Source organism: Apis florea, unplaced genomic scaffold (assembly GCF_048593485.1).
Source record: "Apis florea isolate Af1SG1 unplaced genomic scaffold, ASM4859348v1 contig_3493_pilon, whole genome shotgun sequence".
Taxonomy (NCBI): Eukaryota; Metazoa; Arthropoda; class Insecta; order Hymenoptera; family Apidae; genus Apis; species Apis florea.
In genome coordinates this window covers 2,174,122-2,192,731 of record NW_028256772.1, presented here as the reverse complement: position 1 = coordinate 2,192,731, position 18,610 = coordinate 2,174,122, and the positions used below count along the sequence as shown (strand labels likewise).

The following is an 18,610-nucleotide window of genomic DNA, read 5'->3' as shown; positions in this document are numbered from 1 at the left end:
TTATTATATCTAATAATTTTTATTTATTCATAACTTTTTTAAAATTTATTATTAAATATGTAAAAGACTTACAAAAAAACTTAATATTTGAAACTTAATATTGATTTTATGCGAAAATCATATACGTAAATTATTTCTTAGAGAATTTTTATATAGATTTTTATATAAGAGGAATTTTATATATATTCTAATACTATATAAAATTTAAAAAATCTTGTTAAATTATAAAATTGAAAATTATATTAAAAAATATAAGATTAATAAATAAATACTCAATACATTTCATATTTATTTTATTTTATTCTATTTTATACAATATGATATAATTTTTGTAAAAAATTATAATTGTGATCTTTATAAAAAATTGAATGAAATAAAAATGAAATAAAAAAATTTTTTTTTAAAGAATTGTAAAAAATTCTGAATGTGATTTAATTAAAATTTGAATAAATAATGCAATCTTTATAAAATAGCAACATATACATAATTTATATTATTCACACTATTAATATCAATGTAATCTTTAATAAAAAAATAATTATAATTTCTTATATTATTATTTCCAATTTATTTGATTTAAAATACATATACAATGTTTATAACAATAATGTTTTTGATTATTGAGATGGCGCTAGAATTTATGTTAGAATTTATCAGTTCATCATGATTCATCAATGCGTTATGATTGATCATTACCTGCTATATTTTAATCAAATATCGTAATAAAATATTACACATATTTCACATAAACATATAAACAAAATGTATTTAATTAATCGATCTCTTCGCACTTAAAAAAAAAATGTCTACTATACGTTTATGGAGGCGAATGTGGTTTCATTTGTTATATATAAGTTTATTCATATTCCCGCTGAGTGACAGCGATGACACAAAACAATTGACAATTTGTGAACAGAAATCTTCTCGTAGGTAATTAAATATAAATTATATTTATATCTTGATTACTCATTTGATTTAATTCAGTATATACATTTATAATTTTATTAATATTGCTTCAATTCGAATAATTCGATATAAAAATTCAATCTTGTATCACTTGTATTACTAAGAAATACTATTAAATATTCAAAATACTATTAAATGTATAATTTCTAATAATGTTTGAAAATAATAAATTTATTAGATCATAAAATATTTTTTAAACTTATTAAGATATAAAAAATTATATTTTTAAAATTATTGTTTTTAAAAATATTTATGAAATAAATCATTATTTTTATTAATTATTATAATATTATAAAATAAACAATAATTTAAATTGATATTAAGTACATATATTTAACTATTAAATTATATTTTTTTAATATTATTAATATAATAATATAAATGTAAATATTATAATAATATAAAATTGCCATTTTTATTTTTTTTCTATTTTATTTATAAATAAAACATTATATTATATAAAATAAGATTAAGATTATAATTATATTATTTTAATATGTTTTTTAACTATGTATTTTTTTTTTTTCATTTTTTCAGTTTATTATTTGTAAGTACATTAGATGGAAAAATATCTGCTTTAAATGTTAATAATCTTGAAGAAAAACAATGGACATTAGAATTTAATGAAGGATCTATATTATCATCAAATATTCATCATAGAGAAGTACATAAATTTTTAATATTTTGTATATATTTTGTATATAATATAATTTAATATAATATATATAAATATTTTATTATTATTTTAAATTTATAATTATTGAATATATTTTATAATCTATTATATATTTTAACATAATATTTTCTTTAAATATATTTATTTCATTATTATATTTTTAATGTTTTTGTTCATTATTCTTTAATATTATTCATTTGATTCATTTTTTCATTATTATTTATAGCTGAATAATAATGGAAAATGGCTTCGTTTAATTCCATCTTTAAATGGTGGATTATATCAATTTGATGAAGAAAACTTGGAAGAAGTGCCAATATCTGCAAGTCAATTATTACACTCATCTTTTCGTTACTCTGATGATTTAGTATTCTCTGGTGGTAGAGAACGAAAATCATATGGTAATTATTTTTAAAATATATTTAATAGGTAAATAAACATTAATATATAAGAAAAAAAGAAAAAATATATGAATAAATTTTTTACTACTTTAGGTGTGTCAAGTATAACAGGAAAAATTTTATATGAATGTGGAATTAGTGGATGTATTAATATTACAGATGGAGAAACATATATTGATCAAGAAATTCTTATTGTTCAAAGATTTCAACAGACTGTAAGAGCAATTGAACCACGTACTGGTATAGAGAAGTAAATTTCATAAAATATAAAATTTATCAAATATTATTAATATAAATATTACATGAAAAATATTTTATATTGATATAGGTGGAATTTTAGTGTTGGGCAATATGATTTAGTATTGATTCCTCATTCTGATATTTATTGCCAAAATAAAGTAACATCTCATGTTCCAGAAATTGAAATTAAAGTTATTGTACCTGAGGGTTTAATTTGGATTGTTAATAGAAACAATCCTACAATAAAATTATCACAACATAAGGTAAGTTTTTTAATTAATGACAAAAATAAAATATAATTTTTTAAACTTTATATTGATTATATTCACTTGCATTTTGTTAGTTTGATTCTCCAATTGTTACTATATGGCGCGAAGATGCAACTGTAAAAGCCAATGGATATAAAAATTTGAAGGAAATTAATTTATTTGATAATACACAATGGTCTTGGGGTACAAAATTTTCATCCAGTCCAGCTATTTATTTGGGTATGCATAATAAACAATTGTATGTACAAGAAAATACAGAATTCTATAAATCATTAGATACATCACCAAGATATATACAACATTCAAAATATCCATGGAAACCTTATCCTGCTATTGGTATGAATATTTTATTCTTCATTAACTATAATGCATTATATAAAATTATGAATATTTTAATAATGTATAGAATACAATATTTTTTTAGGTAAAGCAATTAAAAAGTCTCTTTTAGATCATGTAACAAATAACAATAATGATGATAATTTGTTTGAAATAAGCGATGCACAAAGTACTACTGCATTATCAATTTTATATAATTCAGAATACATAAATGGTATATAAATATAAAACATTGAGATTTGTTTTAAGTAAATAAAAAGTTGGTTTTTCAATATTTAAAATTATTTTTTAATAAAAATTTTCTTTTAGAAAATGGATTTTATTTATACTCAACACATCAGTTGGAAGTAGATAATAATAAACAATGTAATTATACTAATTCAGATTTAATATTTATTGAAGAAAAACAGAAATTATTTAGAACAAATAATACTCATAAAGAAGATGAAGATATAGTTGAAGTTATAATTGCATCATTATGGTATTGGTGGTATGTAAAATGAAATAAAGAAATATAAAATATTTGTTTTTGATAGAAAATATTTTCCATAGGAACGAAGTTTTGATAATCTCAATTACTACTGCGATTTTACTTAATTTTATGTTAACACAACGTTTGTTAAATGCTATAACAGTTGCTAAAGATGCAATGCTTCCGGTAAAAAACATTATAAAGTATTTTAATATTATGAAATTTAAAAACATTGATTTTAAATAGTAATTAGAAATATTTATTTTCATAATTTTATAGCCTTTAATAGTTGAAAGACATATAGAGACAAACAAAAATATTCAACTATCTAATGACGAAAAAGAAATTGATAGTTTTAAATCACGTTATCTCACAGATTTTGAACCAGTAGATTGTTTGGGAAAAGGTGGTTATGGTGTCGTTTTTAAGGCAAAAAATAAAATAGATGATTGTAATTATGCTATTAAAAGAATTGCTCTACCGAACAGGTTTATAATTTTAATAAATTTTAGTATGATTTGATAATATTAACATAGAAAATAAATTTAATCAAATTTATAAAATTTATAATTCTTATTTTATTTAATAGTATATATTCAAGAGAACGTGTAATGCGAGAAGTAAAGGCATTGGCTAAATTAGATCATCAAAATATTGTAAGATATTTCAATGCATGGCTTGAATGTCCACCTTCAGGATGGCAAGAAAAACATGATCCTCAATGGATAAACAAATTAATATCTCCAAATTCAGATTTTTCAGAAATAATTTATACAACACCAAAAATTAATAATTCCGTTTGTATTAATGTTAGTCAAACTGATCAATCTTCTGATCTAGATAGTGCTTGTGAAGCTTATGAATTGAATTATAATTTAAATGAAGATTCTTTTGTCGTTTTTGAAAAATCCTATTCAATTAATCAGAATGAAAATGTTATAAATATCAATAATTCTAAAATTAAGAATTTCAATTCATCTCATTCAATTAATAAAATTGAAAAAGTATTAAAAAGTAATAATTCTACACATTCTGAAAGTATTCTATTTAAAGACACTGATAGTGAATTTTCAGAAAAAGAAGAGGAAAAACAACAAAAATCATTTTCTTTAGATCTGAACAATAAATCGAATACACATAAGTCCCCGAAAATATTTCTTTACATACAAATGCAATTATGTCAAAGATTAAGTCTCAGGGAATGGCTAAAGAATCAATCATTGCGAGATTATCACCATGTATTAAATATATTTCACCAAATTGTTGAAGCTGTAGAATATGTTCACTTACAAGGACTTATTCATCGTGATTTAAAGGTAACATTAAAAATTTTATATTACAATATACATTATTTTAATTTTAATGCTTAAAAAATAAATTTCAGCCTTCGAACATATTCTTTTCTTTTGATAATAAAATAAAAGTTGGAGACTTTGGTCTTGTAACTGCAATGACAGAAAGTTATAATGAAGCTCATACTCCCCTTTCAGAAAATGAAAATGTTACTTTTAAAAATAGTTTACATACTGCATATGTCGGTACTCAACTTTATATGTCACCTGAACAAATGAATGGCGAAGGTTATAATTATAAAATTGATATTTATTCTTTAGGAATCATTTTGTTTGAATTACTTATTCCATTTGTTACCGAAATGGAAAGAATAAATGTTCTTTTAAATTTAAGAAAATTAGTATTTCCAAAAGATTTTAATAATAATTATCCAGCTGAGGTAAGAAAATAATTCATATTATTATTTAAATAACAGAAATGTTTTTGCTAAAATATATTAATTAAAAAATATTTTGTTTTTAGTACGATTTATTGAAAATGATGTTAGATGAAAATCCCAACAAAAGACCTACAACGTTAGGTATTAAAGCTAAGCCACCATTATTAAATTATGAAATGGCTAATGGGCTTAGTATAAATGAAAATACAAAATGGCATTTTGAATTACCTCAATTGACACGAATTTCTTCTGTGATTAGCAATAATAATGAATCTTGCTAAAATATAAATTAAATAATTATAAGCTCATAATTAATTTAGATAGAAAAAAATTATAAATATATATATTATTTGTTTTATTTTTATCTTTTGTTTTATATTTTACAAAATTATACAAATTTTATTATATTATAAATTATATTAAGAGTTACTTGCTCAATTCGTTTTATTATAAAATAACATTTACTCAAAATTATCAAAAAAATAATAGAAATTATAACAACTTAAATATTAATTTATTCAAATGATGCAATATAAATTTATAGTTTTTAATAAAGATTCATACATTGGTTTTGTTTTACAATAACTAATTAATGTTCATAGAATTTCTTATTATCTTCAAATGTAAATACAATCTATTATTATTATAAGATAATATTCTTTTCTTTATATAAATATATTTTTTTATATATTCATACTATATTTAATATTATAATATATTCATACTATTAAATATTTTCTTATAATATATTTCCAAAAATGGTATTATGTCATTTTATGTGTTTCATAAAATGTTAATGTTATTTTAATATTATTAAAAATTATATTTGTTACAATTTAAAATTTTTGTGACTATATTAAAATAAAAAAATATAAATATTTTATTAATTTATATTAGTTAACACTTTTATTTTTCATAAATTTTATGATTAATGTTAATAAATAATAATAATAATAATAAATAAAGTTAATATAGTAATTTGCTAATTATATTATTAATACTATTTTTTTTTTCTTAATAAGATTAGATGAAAGATTCAATCATTTAAAATTTTTGATACAACTTCATTTGCAGCTTGTTGACTACCAAGTAATGTTACACCATTTTTAGACAAAACAAAATTTATAACAGAAGTGGAATTGCTAATAATTTGTGGAAGTCTATAAAAACCATATCTAAAAATAATTATATATCTTATTTTATTTGTAATTCTAATTTATAATGATAAATATTAATAAATAAGTAATTTATTATTTTTACTATATACCCATTTTTAATATCTTGCAATATTTCCAATAAACACCAAATTATCATGAATATGAAACACATGATTATAACTTTACAAATAAAACTCCATTCTTTCCAAATTACACTTTCAAATACTAAAAGATTAAAATTTATTAGTAAATATAATTTAAATAAAATATTTTATTTTAATTAAAAATGTTAAAAAAAGACTATATATAACCTTCACTTTTATCTAATACAACAATACCAAATGTAAATAAAGCTTGTCTTGAAGTTTTAAGTGATTTATTTTTATAATGGTAAATAAGACATGAATAAAAGTTTTCTATTGTATCACGAGTTGTATAACTTGCAATACTAACAGTACTAACTCGTCCATCATCTCTTATATTGAAAAAATCATAACTTGATAACAAATTGATAATTAAAAAATTAATATATATATATATAATAAATTATTTATATATAAATTTAAAATATTTACTTGTTTCCATAAGATAGTAATAATTTATCCATTAAGATCCATGTAGCATATGTTTGTTTTGAAAATATGTGTCTTTTTTCATGAGGAATTGTATCATAGAAACATGATAATTTAAGTTCTTGACCTAAAAATATTGATACTTCTTGATAATGATCTAAAAATTATTATATATGTATTATATAACTATATTATTAAAAATTAAATATAATTTCATTAATATATTAAGAATTACTATACCAGATATACTAATAGTACGACTTGAAAATCGTTTACTACTTGTTTCTAGAATTGATAATGTTATAAGATCTATTTCTTCTCCATTTATATTAAAGTATCCAAGAGTAAAACTCATTTGTGGTACATCAGCACACTCGGAACATATTTTTTCCTATTACGAAAAATCATTAATTTCTAAATAATAAATAAATTTTTTTATTTTAAATAAAGATATCTACTCTTATATTATCACGTATAGCACCTAAAAATATATCAGTTACAGATATAATAATTATTTCTTCAAAACCTAAAGGTATATATTTCTTTTCATTTCCATTCACTTGCATGTATATATTTTTACTATCATAAGCTACTACTATTTCAAACCATTCTCTTATTGAAATATGTTCTATACTTTCGATTGTAGCATAAGTTGCTCCTTGATAAAATTTAAGCTTTATTTTTCCCTCTTCTATTAATAGTAAAATATATTTGTTTAAGGAATCATCTGTTATTATTGCCACAATTCCATTTATGTTTTCAATTTTTATAGCAATTGTAATCTAAATTATAATGATCATAATCTTAAATAATTATATATAATAATAAATATTATAATATATATAAATTATTAAAATATTATTACTTAAATAGCAAATATTATTTCTTACTTGCCAATATTCTATACATTTTGGACAAGGTACTGCAATTGAATCTGTTAAACCAATATAAATAAAACCTTCATTGTCATCTCCTAGCAAATATTGGACATTATTACTACTGGATAAAATATTCGCATATTTTTTATTATAAGTATCCTAAATAATATATTATGATTTAAAAACATTTATTAAATTACAAGTATATTTCTTAATGTAACTTAATATAACTTTTAATGCACGAAGTTGAACAGGTGCGAAATTAATTGCTACTTCTTGAATTTGACCTTGAAAACCTCCTATTTTCATAACATGATCCAAATCATATGACATAGGAATACATGAAAAAGTATTAATTTTATGAAGACCATCATCAATACGTAATATACCATGCGTTCCATATATTGCAATTAATACTACATGCCATTGTCCAATCTAAAAAACAATGTATTTGAAATAGAAAAAATTCAATATATAAAAAATTATTTCTTACTTCCATTTTAGTTTCATGAATTAAAGCCAAAGTACAATCAGCAATCTGAGATAGAAGAACTATTTTCCCATTTTGAAGAAACAATTTAACAAAATCACATATTAATCCTTTACAGTTTTTTTCAAAACGATAAATAATCATACCAAAAGGTGACAATGGCAAAAATCTTAAATATATATGAAGTAAACGTGAAGGTCTTCCAGTTGTTTCATAAAAAAGATAACTTTCTTCTGTAAAGTCTGCTATTTCGTGTGATTTAACTTTTAATTAAATTATTATATATAATATTGGTATACTATATAAATTAATAGTATTATTAAGTTCTAAATGTACCTATACATGGTTTAGTGAAACATTGACGAATTTCAGAAGCTGAACCAAAGCAAGATGTACCATTACCATTTGGAGAGGGATTGTTACACATTCGATTTCTCAATTGTGTACCAATTCCACAACTTGAAGTACAAGATGACCAAATTGTCCATGATGACCACATTCCATTTACTAAAAAAAATTTATAATTATAAATTAATTTTTATAAATTAAACATTATTTTTAAACAATATATATTACTATTTATTACAATATATATTAAAATTTATTTATAAATTTATATATATTACTATTTATAAAATAATATTCTTACTAGAACAATTATTAATTGTACAACTCTTTATTTCTTTGGATACACCTTTACATGATGTTCCTTGTAAATTTTGTATTTCTGAACATGATCGTTTTCTTGTTCGAATTCCATTGCCACATTCTACACTGCACATAGTCCATTTACTCCAATTAGTCCATGTTCCTGCTATTAAAAATAATAAAATAATATGTAATTTAAATGTACAACTAATATATACTAGCATACTTGATAATTTTCTGCAATTAAGTCCTAGACAATTTTTTGTTTCAAATGCAGAATCATGACATATTAATTTATAATTGGAAGGTATTGGACTATTACAAATTCTTGTGCGATATTTTAAACCTTTGCCACAAATTGCAGTGCATGGTGACCAAATTCCCCAAGCACTCCAACCACCAGGATCTACAAAAGATACTTTATTATTCATATGCATTTACAAAAAATATTCATCTTTATTTTATATATATAATTATAAATATAATAATATATTAAATATATAATTATTTATTTACTTGGACAACCAACATTATATTTAATGCAATTCATAGCATTCCAATAAAGCATCTTTATAAAAAAATATATAAAAATATTATTTCCAAATCTCTTTTTTTATTAAATTTTATAATTTATAATTTTTTATAGTTTATTACTGAATTGTTTCCAAGAATTTTTTCTACAATAGAAAATGTACAATCAGCAAGAAAGCATAATTCTATTAAAGCAGGTAATTTTTGGTGAATATCCTTTACAATTTCTAGTTCTTCTTTACGTATAGGATGAATATTTACAATTTTTTCATAATCATTCATGGTACATCCTAAAAAAATATTTATTAATTTAAATCAGTATATTATTATTATATTAAAATAATTATTTAGATTATACCTGTAATATGACAACCTTCGATTTGATAATTAGGACCAATACAAGGAGCTCCATTATTAGAAGGTATAGGATTATTACAAATACGATGTCTTATTTTCTTCCCTTTAAATCCACATTTTCCAGAACATAATCCCCAAGGACTCCAAGAAGACCATCCTCCATCAATAGGACATAATTCTTCACTTTTTAATCCAAGATCACAATAAAAATTTTGCATCGCATTAGATACATCATCTATAATAAAAGGATTTAAGAACATATTAAATTAATAACGTTAATAACTTTCTTTTACCAGTAAAAGCAAGGAAAATTAATGAAGTGACAAATATAAATAAGATTATTGTAGATGGCCAAATTTTCATTATTAATATATTGTTTTAAAAATAATTTTAACTAATTTTAACTAACATATTATTATGATATTATAAATTAAATAATTATAACAAATTTCAAATAATAAAAAGATTTATATTATGTCTTTTGTATGTATATATGTATATATATATAGTTTATATATGTATTATATATGTATAGTTTATATATATATGTATATATAATTATGTATTTATAAATATATTTCAAAAACTAGATTAAATTTATAATTATTAATATATAATTATAATATATATATTATATAATTAATATATAATTATAATATATATTAATATATATTAATAATTACATTATATTTTATATTTTTTTAAATATATTTTTAATATATTTTTATTTTAAATATATATCTATAAACTATTAAGTATAAGCGATTTAATTTGAATTCAAATGTATTTTTTTTCACGTTAAGATAAATTTTAGCCAATAAGATTTGATATTTTTGCGTATGCAACAGTTTCTTGGATAGTACAACTTAAAATTTACATGTATGGCGCGAGCTGCACGAATCTTGTGAATGTGTATCATTATTAAAAATTCATATATAAATATTCTTAATAAATTGTAGTAAGTGTTCTTTAATTAAAATAAATATATTTCAATTTTTTTAATGCATTTATGTTTTTAAAAAATATTACAACAATATATTAGTATACATCATTATATTATCATATAATATTTAGATAGTTAAATAAATCTAACCTTTAATCAATTTTTATTAAAATATAATTATTAAATTTTAATATGAAAAATACATTAATTGATAATAATTATATAATAATTTACATTAGATAATCTTAACATTTTCTATCTTATTGTCTTATTTGTATATTTTTGTTAATTTAGTTCTGTGTATATTTTTTCCTGTACTATATAAACATGACTCTCACTGAAATGGAACCGCTTAAAATACACTTAGATGCCTTAGAAATGGCAGGAAAAGTAGTTGATATACATATTACTGCAGATAGTAATTTTCCTTCCTTAATCAATCTTATGCGATATAATGTACAAGGTAAAATAATTATTTTTTCTATTTTGTATTTTATTGTAATTTAAATTTTTAACTAAAAAATTTTTTTAGGTGGGCCAACTGTTAGTGGTCTTGATGATCATGATTATCCAAATATAAATGGAATGTCAATGTGTTTTTCAAATATAAATCAAATGAAAGTACACAGTAAAATTTCTTTACCATCTGAAATAATGGAACATTTTCATCGTATCCTTTTAAAAATAATAGATAATCAAATATTAATCAATATTTATAATCAATCAATATATATATATATATATATATATTTTTTTTATATACAGGAAATATAATTCCTTAGTATTTGCTTAGGTGTACAATGTCATTCTATGATGGGACTTTTTACAGAAATTTCAAAAGCATGGCTTACAATTGATAGTGATATATATGTTTGGTCATATGAAAATGAGTATATATTTAGTTAAAGTTTATTAAATTATTTTTTAAAATAATATAATTAGCTTATATTACTATAATAACATGTTTTTAGGTCTGATGTTGCATATTTTGATGGATTAAATGAAACTATTATAAGTGTAGGTTTAGTTAAACCCAAACCAAGTGTATTTCAATCTTATGTAAAATATTTGTTGATTCTTACAACTACAGTAGAAATAACTATTCTTGGAGTTACATTAATAGAAAATGAAGGTATTATGTAATATAATTAAAAAAAATATATAAATATATTATATAATCTTAGTTTTATTTTAAAATTATATCTTTTCAATTTTCATTTATTATCATAATTTCCAATTTAGGCTCATTCCCAGAAATGCAATTAGTTCCAGAACCAATTTTTACAGTTGCCACAGATGGTATTGGTATTACTACAATAGCAAATACTAATACTGGTAGAATTTTTCTCGGTGGTAGAAATGGATCCCTTTATGAAATATATTATCAGGTAACATTCTATGATATAACTTGTAAATTTATAATATAATATAATACAAGAAATGATTAATTATTAGCGCATGTGTATTATTGTGTAGGCAGAAAGTAGCTGGTTTGGAAAACGTTGTAAAAAAATAAATCATTCTGAAGGTCCATTATCATTTTTAGTTCCATCATTTGTCACTATAGCTTTATCAGAAGAAGAAGCAATAATACAAATTTCCATTGATGATTCGCGAAATATTTTATATACTCTAGGTGATAAAGGAACAATTACAGTATGGGATATTGATAATGATGGTGCATCTAAAGTTGCATCTTTGTCACAAGCTTCCTTAGTGCAAAATGCAGTTCATGTTGTTAAGTATGTATAAAATTTTAATTAATATAAAGAGCTGAAATTAAAATTCATATTCATTTATAATTTTAGAACACTGGATAGTAATAACTTTCGACCATTAGTGAGCATATCTGCTATTACAGAATCAGAATCAGTACATTTAAACTTAGTTGTAATTGCAGCTACTGGAACACGTTTCTATTGCAGTTGTACTTCAATTTCTAATCCAACAGCTAGACCTCAAGGTTTGCAATTGATACATGTTAGATTACCACCAGGTTATGCTGCTAATGCTACAGTCATGAGACCAAGAAAGGTACAAATGGCACATTATAGAAAAGGTATGTATTAATATTTCTCTATTAAAATAGTAAATTTTTTTTATATTACAATAGATTTATTACAGGAACACTTATTCTTGTTTGTGGTGGAGATACAGAAACTGTTTTATGTTTAAGTAATGATGCTTATCCATTCACTAATTATTTAGCTGAAACTCAAAGTCCTTTATCGCTTGATAGTCCATTTTGGACAATGGCTGAAATTCTCGTAGAACCAGCTATACGTATTGAAAAACAAAGTATTACTCAAGAAGAACCTCCTCTTGTTGTAAGGCAACACATGGAAGCTCCTCGAAAATTTATATTTTTGACTTCTCAAGTATATAATTAATAAATTAAAGTATTATAATTATATATTTATATTAGAATTAAATATATTTATAAATCAATTATTTATTCATAGGGTGCCATAATTTATGTTCAAGTTCGTCCAATGGATATTTTAAAACAACTTCTTTTAGAACAACGTGGTCCTGATACTGAAGCCGTTCGTGCATATTTTCAATCACAATCATTGGAACAAGCATGTGCAACTTGTCTTATTTTAGCTACACTTGAAAGTTCTCAAAATGCTGAGGTACTAATTGAGATTATGAAAATTAAATATTGTAAAAAAATATTATTTAATTATAATATATAGTTAGCAGAATGGGCAACAAGAGCATTTTTTTTATACGGTAGTCAACGAACAACAAGCATTGGACCTCCAATGGATATACATGGTAATAGATTTAATAATATAAATACAAATATTATATTAACTAATAATTAAATTATAATATTATATTATATTTTCAATTTTTTTTAAGCAATTCTATTAATTTATAAATATTATTATAAAATATATGAATTCTATAGATATTTGTACATCAACACCAAGAGTTCCAAATTATGATTTAAGACTTCAAGGTTTTCGGCCTCATGCACCAGTTGGACTTAATACAGATATTTCTTTACAACAGTTTTCTGCAAAACATAATGGTTTATATCTATATGTCGGAAGAATATTACGACCTATATGGAATATGCGTTGTATCAAACAAGAAATTATTAACAACAAAACTCAGGTAAATTAATATAAACTTTTAATAATATTTTTGTTTGTATACATTCTAGCTTATTCATATTATAATTTCAGATTTCCAGTACCATTTCAACTAGACAAGTTAGTTGGATTTTAAGTCTCTTACAAGCATTAAGATCATTTCTCAATAAAAATACTCATATTACTAAACAGTATGTTTTTATATTATTTTATATTATTTTAATAATTTCGTGATGATTAAATTTTATTTGAATTTTATTTGGAACTATTTATTGATTTTCAGACATAGTACTAGTAGGACAACTGATGGATTTGAAACAACTATACGTAGTCATTGTCAAGAACCAATTGTTGAAGAAAGGAATTCTTTAGCTGCATTAAAAATTTTTATTACTCATGCCTGTGAAGTATTAGAACTTTGGAAAATTTTATGTGAAAATCATTTAAATAATATTGTGAATTGTTTATCAAAGGTTATTTAAATACATATTATATTTTTTTTTATAAAAAAATAGAAAATTTTGTTGATTTTTGATTATTTTTCTATTTGATTTATAGGATCAAATTAATCAATTTTCTACAGCTACATTTCGAGATTTAATTTTAATTGGTCATGAAATTTCTTCATTGTTGATCATTCATCTTATAGATAGGTAAGCTGATTAAATAAATTATAAAAGTATTTTTATTAATTGTAACAAATATTCTAAAGTTATCTCGCAGATAATGCATCTGTTGATGCTGTTAGTCAAAGATTACGAGAAGTTTGCCCAAATTTATATAGAAACGAAGATGCTGTCTGTTCTAAGGTATAAATCAAGCTAAGAAAAATATGATTTTATTATTGTATATTATTAATATTTTTTATTAATTTTAGGCCAATGAAATAATCTTAAAAGCAAAAAGCTGTACAAATCCAAAAGAAAAGGAATGTTATTTGCGATCTGCTTTAAAAGTAAATATATAATATATATAATATATATATTAAATATAATATAAAATTATTATACAATATAACATATAATACATTACAACATTAATTAATACATTAGTAACATAATATATTTAATAATATACAATAACATTTTGATATTAATTTGCATAATTTTATATTCTTTATTTATATCAAATATTATTCATTACATTCACATTTTCTTAGCTTTGTAAAGAAGTTGCTCCCAGGTTAAATTTAAGTGCAGTATGTCAACAATTTATTGCTTGTCAATTTTATGTGGGTGTACTTGAATTATGTATCTCTTGTGCAGAAAGAGTAGATCCTAATAACACTGCTTTACATTATTATAAAAATAATGAACCAAAAGAAGATCAAGAAGGTTATATGAAAAGGTATTAATTATTATAAAATGATATTTTTAATATATCAATGATATAATAATTTCTTTTGTAATAGATTAGAAATATATAAAGAATTCATCACATTATTGGATCACCTCTACAATCAAAGCATCTCTAATCCATTAAGTCCCACTATATCTAGTAAAGCTGGATCTCCAGCACAAAATAATTCCACAGTTCCTGTTACTCCAGCAAAAGAAATAGTAAGATATAATTTTTTTTAAGCTAAATTGCTATTAAATTTTGAAAAATGGAATGAAACTTCTATATTCGTATAATTTTATATACATATTTTTTGATAAAAAAAATTTTTCAATATGCATTCAAAAATTCAATATTCATCAAAAGTTTCTTACTGCATAATTCTTTTTATAGGATTATAATTTCTCAATAAAAATAAATTTCTGTTAAATTTATATTTATTTATATATCCAGTTCATTGGTTCAAGATTAAGAACCAATTATTTTTTTTATTGTTAATTCAATTCTAAAAATTTAATATTCTTCTCTAGTTATAAATATATTATATGTATCCATTTTTCAGAAATGAATTAATGACTAATAAAAATTCTGCTACATGATATTTTGTATTAAAATTTATATTTTAGTTACAGAATATTATAACTGATGCATTACATTCTACATGTGAAATTCTCCATGCTTCAGTGTATGCTTGGATGATGGAGAGAAGACTTCATGGAGAACTTATAGCTCTAGCAGCACCTTCTTTAGAAACTTATCTTACCCGTGTTAATGCACCAGATTTACTCTGGCAGTTTTATGAAAAAAATAAAAATCATGCTGCTGCGGCTAAAATCTTAGATGCTTTAGCGACAAAAGAGTATGTATAAAAATACTTAATTGCTATAATCTTTATTATATAATTGCTATTAAATTTATTGATTTTTTTTAAATCAAAAAACTTTTCATTTTTCATTTCTTTTAATAGATCAAATATACCGTTGTCACAGAGAGTTGAATATTTAGCTCGAGCAGTAGTTTGTATGCGAAGCGATCAAGCTGGATATGCTCCATATCTTGATATATTTTTACGTGAATTAGAAGACAAAGTAGAAGTTGCTAGAATACAACAACAGGTACACAATTATAAATATATCATATATTATATATAAAAAATAGATTATATTATATAGCAGATATAAATGTACAATTATAAATATTATAGCAGAACTAGTAAATTTATTTAGAATATAATTTGTATGTTTATTGTTTTACAGATATTAGATACGATTTGTAATCAGCATCTTAGCGATCGACTTAATGAAGAAGTATTTAGAGCATTAAATTCTTCATTACTTGATATTACAAAGGTATATTTATAACTTATAATTATAACTTAAGTTATAAATTAAATAATTTTATTATAACTATAATTAGCTGTAATTTAAATAATTAAAGCTATAAATTAATTATTTTATAATATATGAAACTAATTACTAGTACTTATAATTAATTACTTTTTTATTTATTAATTATAGTTATATGAAAAATATGCAGATCCTCTGCAATTATCAGAGTGTAAATTAGCTATAATTCATTGTTCTGGTCATCAAGATGCAATGTTAATCCAAGAAATTTGGACTAATATTATAAACAATGGTATTCAAATTTTTTTTATTTTATATATTTATTATTTTAAATTATATTAAATAATTTCATTTAAACAATATATATTCATAGAATTAAAAGATGCATCAACAGCAGAGGATAAGATGACTATTTTAATGAGTAAAATTATATCTTTGGGACAGGAATATTCAGGATCACCACATTGTTTTCCAGTTGGTAATAATTCTTTTATGATATAAAATAATAAAAGTTTTATTATTTGAAATGGAATTGCAAAATATATTTTTTATATTTTTTTTTAGACTTCCTGATAAAACAATTAGAAATAAAAGCATGTAAATTAAATGTATCAAATACTGGAATTATATCTGGATTTTTGCAATTAGGAGTATCAATGGAAGATCTTTTAGATATATATAAGTAAGTATAGTATAAATACATAATAATAATATATATTTAGAATTAATACATAAGAAAAAATATTTCCTGTTAGAATGATTGGCAAAGACACTCGAACTTGGTTAAATGAAGGAAATGAATTTCATCTTATTGAATCAACTGCAAATTTAATCAATTATTTCATATCGCATTCAAACATAACCAATACTTTCATCAAGTAAGTCTTTCATTTAGTAATCAATCAATATGATCTTTTATTTATTTTTTATTAATAGTTATTAATTAATTTAATAATCTAATAGTAAAAATTTATTTATATATTTATTATATATAAAAATTCTATTTGACTAATATTAATTACAATTGATGTTAATATTAATTACAGACGAAAAATAATAACAAAATGCCAAGATGTAATTTCAAAATGTTTACTTACTTTACAAACTAAACCTCATGGACAAGAATTGATAACAAGACTTAGATCAATTCAAAATGTCTTAAATCGTATGTAAAAACAAATCTCTACTATTGAAATAACATTTTATAAAATTGTATAAATACTTGCAAAATACGACAAAACAGATTATTCCATCAATAAAAATTTGTTAAAAAATAATATAAAATGTAAATATTTAAAAATTATAAATGCTTAACTAACTTTTTTATAAATGTTAATGTCTTTTTCTATAAAATCATATTTAGTAATATTTATAATATGGATCATTCTTTTTATCATGTTAATTATGTAATAATAAAAACATTTTATACATTTTAAATTTAATGTTTTTAAATTTAAAACTTTTCCTTTAATAATATTATATTTATTATAATTGTAACATTGCATGTTTTTAAAATTTTTACTTGATGCAATAAGAAATTATTTCATTAATAATAAATATTTTTTATAATTGTTTTTGTTAAAATTTTCAATATTAAAAATTATAAGGAATATATGTAAACATGAAAATATATTTAAAACAGAATTTGTTATATACTATATTACATGGCAGTATTATTTTTTTTATAATTAAAATTGAAAGAAGTTCCAACATTTAAAGTTTTTTTGTTGGTCCTGAAAAGGACCGTTTTTATAGGATATTATTTCTTCTTATTTAGAACTGGTATATTTGGTAACTGCTTTAGTACCTTCGCTAACTGCATGCTTGGCTAATTCACCAGGTAATAAAAGTCTCACAGCAGTTTGAATTTCACGAGAGGTAATAGTAGAACGTTTATTATAATGCGCCAATCTTGATGCTTCTGCAGCAATGCGTTCAAATACGTCATTCACAAAACTATTCATAATACTCATTGCTTTACTCGATATACCAGTGTCAGGATGCACTTGTTTAAGCACTTTATAAATATAAATAGCATAACTTTCCTTCCTCCTTCTTTTTTTCTTTTTATCAGCTTTACTAATATTTTTCTGAGCTTTACCAGCTTTTTTCACAGCTTTCCCACTAACTTTTGGCGGCATAATGTCAATA

At 21.6% G+C, this 18,610-nt stretch overlaps 4 protein-coding genes across 25 annotated transcripts; 2 read left to right on the top strand and 2 right to left on the bottom strand.

Annotated features, from left to right (window-relative positions):
• Window positions 1-282: 282 nt before the first annotated feature.
• LOC100868762 (eukaryotic translation initiation factor 2-alpha kinase) lies at window positions 283-5,986 on the top strand. 4 transcript variants are annotated; one of them, XM_086912919.1, is made up of 14 exons: window positions 283-930; window positions 1,504-1,630; window positions 1,869-2,043; window positions 2,137-2,293; window positions 2,372-2,546; window positions 2,627-2,771; window positions 2,829-2,888; window positions 2,977-3,105; window positions 3,201-3,381; window positions 3,444-3,549; window positions 3,643-3,851; window positions 3,953-4,679; window positions 4,748-5,095; window positions 5,179-5,986. In XM_086912919.1, the coding sequence occupies exons 1-14, from the start codon at window positions 803-805 to the stop codon at window positions 5,374-5,376; spliced, it is 2,865 nt and encodes a 954-aa protein (XP_086769045.1). In that variant the 5' UTR covers window positions 283-802; the 3' UTR covers window positions 5,377-5,986. The 4 variants fall into 4 exon arrangements, with proteins under 4 accessions (XP_086769045.1, XP_086769046.1, XP_086769047.1 ...); XM_086912920.1 differs by having other exon boundaries at window positions 2,627-2,888; window positions 3,953-4,377; window positions 4,438-4,679; XM_086912921.1 differs by having other exon boundaries at window positions 2,203-2,293; window positions 2,627-2,888.
• On the bottom strand, window positions 5,430-10,246 carry LOC100868877 (uncharacterized). 18 transcript variants are annotated; one of them, XM_086912933.1, is made up of 17 exons: window positions 10,022-10,211; window positions 9,730-9,963; window positions 9,495-9,661; window positions 9,357-9,408; window positions 9,067-9,246; window positions 8,842-9,006; window positions 8,529-8,699; window positions 8,196-8,455; window positions 7,934-8,137; window positions 7,715-7,861; window positions 7,459-7,606; window positions 7,283-7,350; window positions 7,065-7,215; window positions 6,828-6,981; window positions 6,564-6,748; window positions 6,363-6,477; window positions 5,430-6,270 (listed from the first exon to the last, which is right to left on the bottom strand). In XM_086912933.1, the coding sequence occupies exons 1-17, from the start codon at window positions 10,089-10,091 to the stop codon at window positions 6,132-6,134; spliced, it is 2,610 nt and encodes an 869-aa protein (XP_086769059.1). In that variant the 5' UTR covers window positions 10,092-10,211; the 3' UTR covers window positions 5,430-6,131. The 18 variants fall into 18 exon arrangements, 16 of the variants coding, with proteins under 16 accessions (XP_086769059.1, XP_086769058.1, XP_086769049.1 ...); XM_086912932.1 differs by having other exon boundaries at window positions 7,283-7,606; window positions 10,138-10,246; XM_086912923.1 differs by having other exon boundaries at window positions 7,283-7,606.
• A 312-nt stretch (window positions 10,247-10,558) lies between these two features.
• Nup154 (nuclear pore complex protein Nup154) lies at window positions 10,559-17,896 on the top strand. Of its 2 annotated transcripts, none has more exons than XR_015293519.1 (27): window positions 10,559-10,686; window positions 10,966-11,134; window positions 11,204-11,341; window positions 11,465-11,561; window positions 11,643-11,803; window positions 11,914-12,059; window positions 12,148-12,413; window positions 12,480-12,730; window positions 12,796-13,049; window positions 13,134-13,307; window positions 13,371-13,452; window positions 13,589-13,797; window positions 13,869-13,966; window positions 14,059-14,248; window positions 14,334-14,428; window positions 14,488-14,584; window positions 14,653-14,730; window positions 14,935-15,122; window positions 15,187-15,334; window positions 15,740-15,972; window positions 16,081-16,228; window positions 16,370-16,462; window positions 16,631-16,751; window positions 16,833-16,933; window positions 17,024-17,141; window positions 17,215-17,337; window positions 17,506-17,896. XR_015293519.1 is itself a non-coding variant. In XM_031916491.2 (27 exons), the coding sequence occupies exons 2-27, from the start codon at window positions 10,999-11,001 to the stop codon at window positions 17,630-17,632; spliced, it is 3,876 nt and encodes a 1,291-aa protein (XP_031772351.1). In that variant the 5' UTR covers window positions 10,559-10,686; window positions 10,966-10,998; the 3' UTR covers window positions 17,633-17,896. The 2 variants fall into 2 exon arrangements, 1 of the variants encoding a protein (XP_031772351.1); XM_031916491.2 differs by having other exon boundaries at window positions 16,833-16,937.
• Window positions 17,897-18,069: 173 nt separating this feature from the next.
• Window positions 18,070-18,600, bottom strand: LOC100869226 (histone H2B). The gene has a single exon (XM_086912946.1). It carries the CDS (start codon window positions 18,598-18,600, stop codon window positions 18,229-18,231), a length of 372 nt encoding a protein of 123 aa, XP_086769072.1. The 3' UTR covers window positions 18,070-18,228.
• Between the last annotated feature and the right edge of the window lie 10 nt (window positions 18,601-18,610).

Excerpts from the sequence above, each read along its gene's own strand:
- LOC100868762 (XM_012486261.3), top strand. The coding sequence starts at position 803 with ATGTCTACTATACGTTTATGGAGGCGAATGTGGTTTCATTTGTTATAT. Across the intron at positions 2,547-2,626 it reads TAAAATTATCACAACATAAG|TTTGATTCTCCAATTGTTAC; the intron begins GTAAGTTTTTTA and ends GCATTTTGTTAG. Across the intron at positions 2,889-2,976 it reads GAAACCTTATCCTGCTATTG|GTAAAGCAATTAAAAAGTCT; the intron begins GTATGAATATTT and ends ATATTTTTTTAG.
- Nup154 (XM_031916491.2), top strand. The coding sequence starts at position 10,999 with ATGACTCTCACTGAAATGGAACCGCTTAAAATACACTTAGATGCCTTA. Across the intron at positions 12,060-12,147 it reads TTTATGAAATATATTATCAG|GCAGAAAGTAGCTGGTTTGG; the intron begins GTAACATTCTAT and ends ATTATTGTGTAG. Across the intron at positions 14,429-14,487 it reads ATCATTCATCTTATAGATAG|TTATCTCGCAGATAATGCAT; the intron begins GTAAGCTGATTA and ends AATATTCTAAAG.
- LOC100868877 (XM_086912923.1), bottom strand. The coding sequence starts at position 10,091 with ATGAAAATTTGGCCATCTACAATAATCTTATTTATATTTGTCACTTCA. Across the intron at positions 9,409-9,494 it reads AAATTCTTGGAAACAATTCA|ATGCTTTATTGGAATGCTAT; the intron begins GTAATAAACTAT and ends TTTTTTATAAAG. Across the intron at positions 6,749-6,827 it reads TTACTATCTTATGGAAACAA|TTATGATTTTTTCAATATAA; the intron begins GTAAATATTTTA and ends TTTGTTATCAAG.
- LOC100869226 (XM_086912946.1), bottom strand. The coding sequence starts at position 18,600 with ATGCCGCCAAAAGTTAGTGGGAAAGCTGTGAAAAAAGCTGGTAAAGCT.